Source organism: Chrysochloris asiatica, unplaced genomic scaffold (assembly GCF_000296735.1).
Source record: "Chrysochloris asiatica unplaced genomic scaffold, ChrAsi1.0 scaffold00169, whole genome shotgun sequence".
Classification (NCBI taxonomy): Eukaryota; Metazoa; Chordata; class Mammalia; order Afrosoricida; family Chrysochloridae; genus Chrysochloris; species Chrysochloris asiatica.
The window spans coordinates 5,654,559-5,665,255 of record NW_006408687.1 but is presented as its reverse complement, the minus strand read 5'-3'; the positions used below and the strand labels follow the sequence as shown (position 1 = coordinate 5,665,255).

The 10,697-nt window shown below is 39.1% G+C and overlaps 1 protein-coding gene across 1 annotated transcript in view; it reads right to left on the bottom strand.

Moving 5' to 3' along the window:
• Window positions 1-10,697, bottom strand: part of FAM47E (family with sequence similarity 47, member E) — a 69,797-nt gene that overhangs the window by 28,292 nt on the left and 30,808 nt on the right. Inside the window, exon 4 of the mRNA XM_006871605.1 lies at window positions 9,196-9,295. Coding sequence (XP_006871667.1) covers window positions 9,196-9,295 — 100 coding nt within the window. The remainder of the gene's footprint in view (window positions 1-9,195; window positions 9,296-10,697) is intronic.

The window sequence follows — 10,697 nt, the reverse complement described above, 5'->3', positions numbered from 1 at the left end:
CTGTCAGTCAGGAGGCAGACTTGCAGAATGCGCCCTTTGGTGGTATAATTTATTATATATGCCTGAGCATTTTTTTAAAAAAATGAGCTAAAGCGAATAGAGGGAAACACTGTTAACTGATGGTACATGGAGGGGATTATATTCATTGTAATGAAACGAGGTGTATGATTTGTTGTATGTAAAACTGATATCTGCCCTGTAAACTTACTCAATCCTCAATACAAACCTTGGGGGAAAAAAAGGCATACATACAAAACCAACCGTCAACATTATTCTCAGTGGAGAGAGACTGAAAGCTTTCCCCTTGAGAAGGGGAACAAGACTAGGACGCTCTTTCTCACCACTCTTACTCAAATTGGACTGGAAGTTTCTATCTAAAATAATAATACAAGAAAGGCAAATAAAGGTTATCCAACTTATTAAGGAAGAAGTAAAACTATCCCTATTCATCCTATACACAGAAAATCCCAGAGATCCAAAAGAAAGTAGCTGGAGCTAACACAAATTCAGTAAGGTGTATCAACATAACAAAAGTCAGTTGGATTCCTCTACACTAACAAAAACAACTCTGAAAAGGAAATAAGGAAGATAATACCATTTACAATAAACCCCAAAAGAATAAATATAACCAGGGACATAAAAGACTTACATTACACAGAAAAAACTACAAAACCCTACTCCAAGACACCAAAAGAAACTTGTTGTTATGTGCCGTGGAGTCGGTTCCGACTCATAGCGACCCTGTACAGGATTTCTGAGGCTGTAAATCTTTACGGGAGCAGAAAGCCTCATCTTTCTCCTGCGGAGCAGCTGGTAGTTTCAAACTGCTGCAAACCACTACGCTACCAGAGCTCCTTTAAACTTACGTGAAAAGAAAAACTACCATGCTCATGGACAGGAAGACTTAACCTTGTGAAAATATCAATACTACCCAAAGTGCTCTATAACATAATGCAACCTTGATCCAAATCCCAAAAACATTCTTTAACAAAGGGAAAAACTAATTACCAACTTTATATGTCAAGAAGGGAGGCCCTATACAGTAAAATTTTATTGAAGAACAACAAAGTAGGAGCCTTCAAACTTCTCAACTTTAGAAATACTACACAGCCACAATAGGCAATACAGCCTTGTTCTACATAACAACAGACATATAGATCAATGGAACAGAGTGGAGAACCTAGAAGTAAATCTATCCAGCTGTGGAGAGCTGATATTTGACTAATAGCTGAAGTTCATTCAGTGGAGAAGAGAATCTCTCTAACAAATAGTGATAGCAACACTGGATATTCATGTGCAGAAGAATGAAAAAGGACCCATACTTCACACCATATACATAAAAGTTACTCAAAATAGATCAAAGACATAAATCTTAAACTTAAAACTATAAAGCTCATGGAAGTAAAAATAGGAACAAAGCTAGGGGCCATAATCTATGGCTTAAATAGAATATCATGCAAAATAAACTTGTACAAGCAGCAGAAGATAAACTAGATAAATGGAATCTAATAAAAATTAAATACTTATACTTGTGAAATACTTCACGAAAAGAGTAAAAAGAGAGCTCACACACTGGAAAAGTTTTTGGCTATGACATATCTGGTAAAGGTCTAATCTATAAAATGCATAGAAAACTCTTAACACCTCAACAACAAAAGACAAATAATCCAATTAAAAAATGGGCAGAGAACTTGAAAAGACACTTCACTACAGAAGACATTTAGGCAGCTAACAAACACATGAAGAGATAATCTTGCTCAGTAGCCATTGATGCTGTTGTTAAGCGTAGTCAAGTCGGTCCCATATCGTAGCAACCCTGTATAAGGTTTCCAAGGAATGGCTGGTGGATTTTAACCATCAACTTTGCAGTTAGCAATCTAGTTTGGATCTTATAATGCCCACCAGGAGTCCATTGCTGTTGTTTGTAGTTAGGTGCCACCCATTAGGTTCTGTCTCATAGTAAACCTACACACAACAGAATGAAACAGTGCCTTGTCCTGCACCATCCTCACAATTATGTGTGAGCCCATTGCTGCTGCCACTGTGTCATTCCATCTCATTTTGAGTCTTTCTAGTTTTCATTGATCCTCCACTTTACCAAGCATGATGTCCTTCTCCAGGGACTGGTCCTTCCTGGTACAATGTCCAAAGTATGAAAGCCAAAGTCTCACTATCCTGGCTTCAAATGAGCATCCTAACTGTGCTTCTTACACACAAATTTGTCATTCTCTGGCAGTCCATGGTTCTTGTACTACTCTCTTCCAACACCATAACTCAAACAATAAATTCTCTTACTGTATGCCTTAATCATTGTCCAACTTTCACATGCAAAGGAGGTTATTGAAAATACCAATACTTTGTTCAGGCGCACCTCTTGAAATGGTTGAACATCAACCAATTCTTTTGGTACAATGACTCTGTGTAGTCTTTCCATCTTCTTTTGATGCTTTCCACACCATTTACTATTTTACCCATAAAGAACTTCTGTATGGCAATTAAAAAAAAATCTTTTATTGTGAATTATGTGATAGTTTACATGGGAGAACATCAGCTTTACATTCATCCTATCATATGTCATGTCATTGTCATGTTTACAATCCCTTCCATGCATCATCAAACATCCAAAGGGTATACCTCCACAAGCCTGTCCCCCTCCACCCCCGTCATCAGCACACAGCCCCTCTCGCTCCCTGGGTCTAGAGTCCCCAGTGGCTCCATCTCTCCATGTCATCATCTCTGTCTCCATCTCTGGCATCACTGTTTCTCTGAGTAGGGTCCCGCTCTCTGCTTTTCTCCCTTGATGGTCCCAGGGACCTCCACTCATGGACTGCAAAGTCAACCACTCCCCTCCTATTGCTACAAAATGTCTACCTTTACATTTCCAGCACTCACAGTCAGTCCTGATAACAATCATTCACTGTTGTACCAAGAGAGATCTATCCCTATCTCCTTTCATCAGCTCCACCCAGACATATTAGATACTACTCATTGAAGATTCTACCTTCCTCCGCACCCTCTGGATCTAGGCTCCCTCTTGAAAGCTTGTAAGCCAATCACTTCTTGCCTTTGTAGTCCCCTGTTTTGGGTTAGCCAATGCCTAAGTTACCTATCCTTGTTGACCCTGTGCATCAAAAATCTCTCTTGAGAGATTCTGAAATGTTCTTTTTGACAATGATGGTGACACCTTTCCTCTTCATTTTGACTTTCCCAGAATAGTAAACCATGTGATTGTCTGATTCAAAATGGCCAACAGCAGTCCATTTCATCTCTTTAATGCCTAGGATATCTATCTTTATGTGTTCCATTTCATTTTTATCAACTTCCAATTTTCCTAGATTCATACTTTGCACATACTTCATTCTGATTATTAATGAGTGGTTGCAGTTGTTTCTTCTCATTCTGAGTTGTGCACCATCAGTAAATGAAGATCCTGAAAGCTTTACTCCATTCATGGTCAACTCTACTCTGAGGAAGCAATTCTTCCCAGGCTTATTTTGAACTCCTTCCCACCTGAGGGGTTCATCTTCAGACACTTTTTCTGACAGTGTTTTCCTGCTCTTCATAAGGTTTTCAGTGAAGGTGATGGTGGTGGTGATAGTGTGCCGTGGAGTTGGTTCTGACTCATAGTGACCCTGTGTAGGCTTTTCGTGGCTGTAAATCTTTATGGGAGCATAAAGTCTAATTTTCTCCCATGGAACAGCTGGTAGTTTTGAACTGCTGACCTTGAGGTTAGCAGCCCGACTAATAACCACTATGCTACCAGAGGTCTTTAGAGAAGATGATAGGAGGAAAAAATATTAGTTATCTAGAGATAGTGACAATACCACTCGCTTGTCAGTTTATGACGTTATGGTGGCTTTTGTGTTGATGTGATTCTGAGGGCTATGCCACCAGTATTTTAAATACCAGCAGAGTCACCCATGGTGGACAGGTTTCAGCTGAGCTTCTAAACTAAGACAGACTAGGAAGAAGGAGAGGCAGGCTACTTCTAAATGTTTAGCCACTGAAAACCTTATGAATATTAACTATTAGGTAGCACCAGAATAATGCAACATTATGAATTGGTGTTGTTAAGTGCTGTCAAGTTAGTTCTGACCCACAGCGACCCTACATAGAGTTTCCGAGGAACAGCTGGTAAGTTTGAACAACCAACCTGTTGATCTACTCTGAGGAAGCAATTCAAACCGACCTTGAGGTCAAGTGCTTATCTTCCAGCACACCAGGACTCCACACATTATGAATGGTGATTATGTGTCGTGGAGTGAGTTCCGACTCATAGCAACCCTGTACAGGGTTTCCGAGGCTGTAAATCTTTATGGGAGCAGAAAGCCTCATCTTTCTCCCATGAAATAGCTGGTAGTTTTGAACTGCTGACCTTGAGGTTCGCAGCCCAATTCATAACCACTATGCTACCAGAGCTCCTTCACATTATGAATAGCACGAGTATATTGTCAGATATAATGCTGGGAGATTAATGGCATCCCATTAATCATCAAAAAGAACATTTCAAGATCTATCTTGAAGTATAATTCTGTCTGTAATAGGAAAATATCCACATACCTACAAGGAAGACTATTTAATAACACAAGCAATACTCATGGAAGTAGCAACCAAGAAATTAAACAAGGAATTGCATTAACCAAATCTGTTGCACAAGTCCTCTTAAAGTGTTAAAGAGCAGAGATGTCAGTTTGAGAACTAACATACACCTGATCCAAATCATCGTATTTTCAATTTCCTCATATGCATGTGAAAGTTGAATTTGAATTATGGTGTTGTTTCGAAAAGAATATTGAAAGTACCATGTGCTCCTTAGAACAATCAACTATATAAAATCAAAAGGGACACATTTGCCCAGAAACAAAGATGAGAAGGCAAGAAGGGGCAGGGAAACTAGACTTATGGAAGCAAGAAACTCAAGGTGGAAACATGGAGAGGACTTACACATTACAGAGATTGCACCCAACATCACAGAACAATTTGTGTATGAATTATTGAATGGAAAATTAATTTGCTATATAAGCTTTACCCTGAAGCACAATAAAATGTAAAAAAATAAAAAGCCAATTCCTGCTTGAGAAATGTAAACTTGGAAAGCACAGTGAAAAGGAGGCCATTAGCAACCTGGAGCAAAAGTTGGAGGGAAATTTATGGAGAGGAGTCTTCAATAGTATCATAAAAGGAGGAGTATAACTTTTAGGAAGACAAAATAATAGTGGGGCAGAAATAGCATCAAAAAGGTGGGGGGGAAATATGTCAATAACACAGAAGAAGAGTATTAAACCATAGGATAAATACTAGACTGGTAACCACAAGGTCAACTTACCTTTCAAAGACCAACAGCTATCATTCATGGTCAGATGATCAGTCTGGATTTTGTGTGGCAAATGGCTGTGTGTCAGAGTGTGAGGCTATGAACTTGGGAATGGTAATAGTTGGTACGACTCTCTGGTAGTGTACTGGTTATGAATTGGGCTGCGAACCTTAAGATCAGCAGTTAGAAACTACCAGCCGCTCCACGGGAGAAAGATGAGACTTTCTGCTCCCATAAAGATTTACAGCATTGGAAACCCTGTACAGGGTCACTATGGGTTGGAACCGACTCGACGGCACTTAACAACAACAACAACAGTAGTTGGTAGTGGAGAGGACTGCTGCTCCCGTATAGATTTACAGCCTCGGAAACCCTATACAGGGTCATTATAAGTCGGAACTGACTCCACAGCACAACACCACCATCAATCTGATGAAGGTTTTCTCATCTTTTTTTTTTCATTTCTTGAGAAGATGTACATCAGGAAAATAATGTAAATGTGAACATAATAAGATTCCTATAAAATAGTCAATGAAAACTAACTGAAGCATAAAATAATCTTGGGAAGATGATTAGATAGTAGTTGCTGTTGTTGTTTTCAATTTACTACATCCTAGACTACTTCTCTTACTCATTTTAAATATCAAATAGAATTATGATGAGTGCCTGACCATGGTTATCCTACTTTGACTCAGCAGCATCCATAAATGGATTAGGTAATTTAATCCAGTCAGATTATATGTAAGCAACTCCAAGCATAGTGGGCATCATCTGCCTTGTACAGCATCCCTTCTCCAATTATCCTCTAAGGAACCTCCTTTCCCCACTCTTACTCAATCTATTACAGCTGAGGCTGGATCTTGGATCCAGGATAAAACATGTTGCCCGGTTTAGCCAATCAGAATATTCCACCTCCTTAGTCACAATGGTTAATTCAGGCACAAGCATGTTAATCCAATGAAGGCAAGCCCTGTACTTTTCCCTATTGGAAAATAATTGCTTAAGTCCCACGAAATTTGTTCACTCCTAGAATGTAAACTTGGAGATTTTAGTGGCCACTTCTGGCATCTCTTCAGGAAAGACTACTTGGAAATAAAATAGTCAGATAGAAGAGAGCAGCCAGGAGAGATGGACAGCACCTAAAAGCATTCCAGCACCTGGAGCCAGATGTGTCTGAAGTCCCTAATACCTCTGGATGTTTCCCTTTTCTCCGTTAACATAGCCTCAACTGCATTTCAATCACTGTCCAATGAAATAGTCCTAAAATTAACCGTTGTTGATGGTGCCTGGCTACCACTACTAATTGCTCTGAAAGGGATCACATTAGAAAGTCCTAGGTAGAGTGGGAGACATGTAGGACAAAACTCAAAATTTAATGAAAAGACTGGGTTTACTGGTCAGAAAGAGTCTGAAGGAACCTGAGACTACACAGTCTTCAGCCACCCTTCAGGTCTGGAATGGAACTCACCTTCAGGGCCCAATTTCCTGCTCAGCAACAGATAGGAATATGTTGTTGTGGTTGTTAAGTGCCATCAATTCAGTTCTGACTCATAGAAACCCTGTATAGGGTTTCCAAGGAGCAACTGGTGGATTTGAACCACTGACCTTGCTGTCCAGTGCATCATACCACAGCGCCATGTCAGAACTCCAGATAGGTATATTTTGTTGTTGCTGTTAAGTGTCATTGAGTTGGTTCCAACCCATAATAACCCTGTACAGGAGTGATTGGTGAGCTTGAACTGCTGACCTTGTAGTTCAAACCGACATTGCAGTCCAGTGCAGTAACCACAACACCACACCAGAACTCCAAATAGATATGTTGGAGGGGGGTTGGGGGAAGGGCCCAAAATACTAGTAAGGTGTGTTCACCATGGAACAGTCCACCATTTAAGATCAAAATGACAATATTCAGCCAAAGGACAAAGTTCAGAAGGGTTGGAAAGGTTAGTTGAAAAAATATAAATAAATAAAATAAAATTCACTATTGTTCTTGTTAGGTGCCATTCAGTGGATTCTGACTCATTGCAACTGAACTAATTGCTGCCTGATCCTGCATCATCCTCACAATTATTGTTGTATTTGAGCCCATTGTTTCTCCCACTGTGTCATTCCATCTCATTGGGGTCTTCCCCTTTATTATTGACCCTCCACCTTGCCAAAAGGAGCTCTGGTAGCGTAGTGGTTACGAATCGGACTGCGAACCTTAAGGTCAGCGGTTCGAAACTACCAGCCGCTCCGCGGGAGAAAGATGAGGCTTTCTACTCCTGTAAAAATTTACACCCTCAGAAACCCTGTACAGGGTCGCTATGGGTCGGAACCGACTCAACGGCACTTAACAACAACAACAACAACACCTTGCCAAACATGATGTCTTTCTCCAGGAACTGGTCATTCCTAACAATATGTCCCAAGTTCAAGAGACAAAGTCTCAACATCCTCTCTTTTAAGGAACATTCTGACTTTACTTCTTCCAGAACATATCGGTTTATTATTCTCTCAGTCCATGGTACTTTCAACATTTTTCACCAACACCATAATTCAAATGCATCAATTCTTCTATGGTCTTACTTATTCACTGTTCAACTTCAACATGAATGAGGTGATTGAAAATACCATGGCTTGAATCAGGTGCACGTTAGTCCTCCAAGTGTATATATTTTTTATCTTTAATACTTTAAAGAGGTCTTTTGCAGCAGATTTGCCCAATTGTCATTTAATTTCTTGACTGCTGCTTCCATGTGCATTGATTATGCATCCAAGCAAAATGTCATATTTGACAACTCCAATCTTTTCTCCATTTATCATGATGTCATTTATTGGTCTAGTTGTGAGGATTTTTGTTTTCTTTACATGAAGGGGTAATCCATCCTGTAGACTATAGTCTTCGATCTTTATCAGTAAGTATTTTCAGTTCTCTTCCCTTTCAGCAAGCAAAGTTGTATCCGCTGCATATCACAGGTTGTTAATGTGTGTTCCTCCAATCCTGATGCCATATTCTTCTTCATATAATCCACCTTCTTGGATTATTTGCTCAGCATACAGACTGAATATGGTGAAAAGACACAACCTTGGCACTCTCCTTTTCTGATTTTAAAGCATTTAGTACCCCCTAGTTCTAAAATAACACCCCCAAAATTGGGGGAGATACAAATACTGGGAGCTTTTGCATTCAGGATAAGCATTAGGAATCTAGACACCTATAGGGACCTAAGAAGAAAACAGGAACTGAATATGTTCTTTGAAGGAAAACAAGTAAAGATCTTAACAGCTGAGTCAAAAGTTGCTACACTTTAGAAATATTTTTTGGAAAGTATAGTATTGTTGTTGTTGTTACATGCTGTGGAGTCAGTTCCACCTCATAGCGACCCTGTACAGGGTTTTCGAGGCTGTAAATATTTATGGGAGCAGAAAGCCTCATCTTTCTCCCACGGAACAGCTGGTAGTTTTGAACTGCTGACCCTGAAGTTAGCAGTCCAATTCGTAACAACTGTGCTACCAGAGCTCATATAGCTACCTAAATATTTGTGTATAAAGATAATTGAGAGCAATGAGGTGAGGAAGAAGTGAAGAACAGAGAGAAAAGAAGGTCTTGACGTCGAAATAGAAAATAATATAAAACACAGTAATGATGTGAGATATTAAGCATTCGAATTGGCTTCAGGTTTGCAAACTTTCCAGAAATTTCATCTCCCCAAAACATTTTTCTCTATAAATGGTGGAAGAAAATGATTCCTCAATAACTTTGATGATTTGACTTAGATTTTCTAAATACTATGTATAAAAACAACTTTGAACTTCATTTTGAAAAGTAGGTTGAAGTGTTAATTGTTACTTACAATCGTAGTAACCCAGTTGCAGAAGTCACCAACTCCTTTGCGTACATTTTCATAAAGAAGAGGACCATGGAGCAAGTCTGTTTCACTTGGTTTCTTTTCTTTATAAACCCATTTGCCTGAATGTGACACAGGAGACTTCTGGAGACTAAAGAGAATGCAATTACGAAAGAATTACAATATGAGCCCAATAAATACAAGTGGATTTCACACTTGTACAGTTGTTGTTGATGCTAAGTGTCTTTGAGTCAAGTATGACTCATAGTGACCCCGTATAGGGTTTCTGAGGTTTTACATCTTTGTGGGAGCAGAAGGCCTCATCTTTCTCCCATGGAGCAGCTGGTAGGCTCTAACCAGTGACCTTGTTCACAGCCCCGAGTTTATACTACAGAGTCACTGTGCTCCCCAAATTGTTAGTATAGTGAGGAAAAATGAATCTAAAGCAAGTATTTCTAATAGTCACTTCCAAGCTAACACAAGTTATATTTTAATTTTTCAGAGATAGCACTCTCATTATCAATATCATAAAGATAATTCTATCCTTACTAGTTATAACAAAAGAGTATTTTCCCCATTATCAGTTGATTTTTAACATTATTTGCTGTTGCTATTACTCCGACTTGTGACAACTGCACTATAACAGAATAAAATGTGATATCTGTCCTTTGCCATCCTCCCAGTCGTTGCTGTGTTTGAGCTCATTGTCATAGCTCTTGCTTTATCCCAGGCTGTCAAGGTTTTTCTCATGTTCCCGGACCCTCCACTTTACCAAACAGGATATCCTTTTCTAGCCTTAAAGTGTTATTATAATTTTACTTTGGTGTACATCCAAAATCAAACAAACAAACAGAAAAACCCAGAGGGGTTGGAAGCAAATGCTGTTGAATGATGATGCATGGAGGGGATTGTAATCATCACAATGAAATGAAATATGATAGGATGAATGTAAAGCTCTGCCATGTAAACTATCTCTCAATTCACAATAGAAACTTTAAAAATATATATTATAATTTTAAATTTACTCCTTTATTAAGAAATATACAAAGACCAAATTACTGTGCTTAATAATTTAAGTCTACCAAAGCTGGTAAGGCCATAGTACAAAACTCAGACAATCTCAACAAGGCAGAGAGATATCCTTGACTTCTTTCTCCCTTTTTCCTAAAATGCAGCCCATTAACAAGTCTGATAAATTGTCAGCTGTCTTTCTGCTGGACCATTGCACTTCTGTCTTTGCATCTCTTCTTGCAGCTCCCTAACTCTAAATCCCCAGTTCATTCTCTACCCTGCAGACAAAATAGCTATTTCAAAATGTAAATCTGGACTATAGGGCTTTGGGATACAGAGATTGAGTCATGGTTGGAATAGGGAAAAGGGGAGAATAATGTTAAGATGCTCGGCAGTCTTTTGAATCTTGTTTTTCCTTGCATTATAATATAAAATAGACACTGGAGGGGGAGAGAAAGGAATAGTCAGAAACATCACCATAGAAAGCATGTAAGTCCGTCTTCTGCCTATAACTGATTGGAATACCTAAAATGGGGCTACAA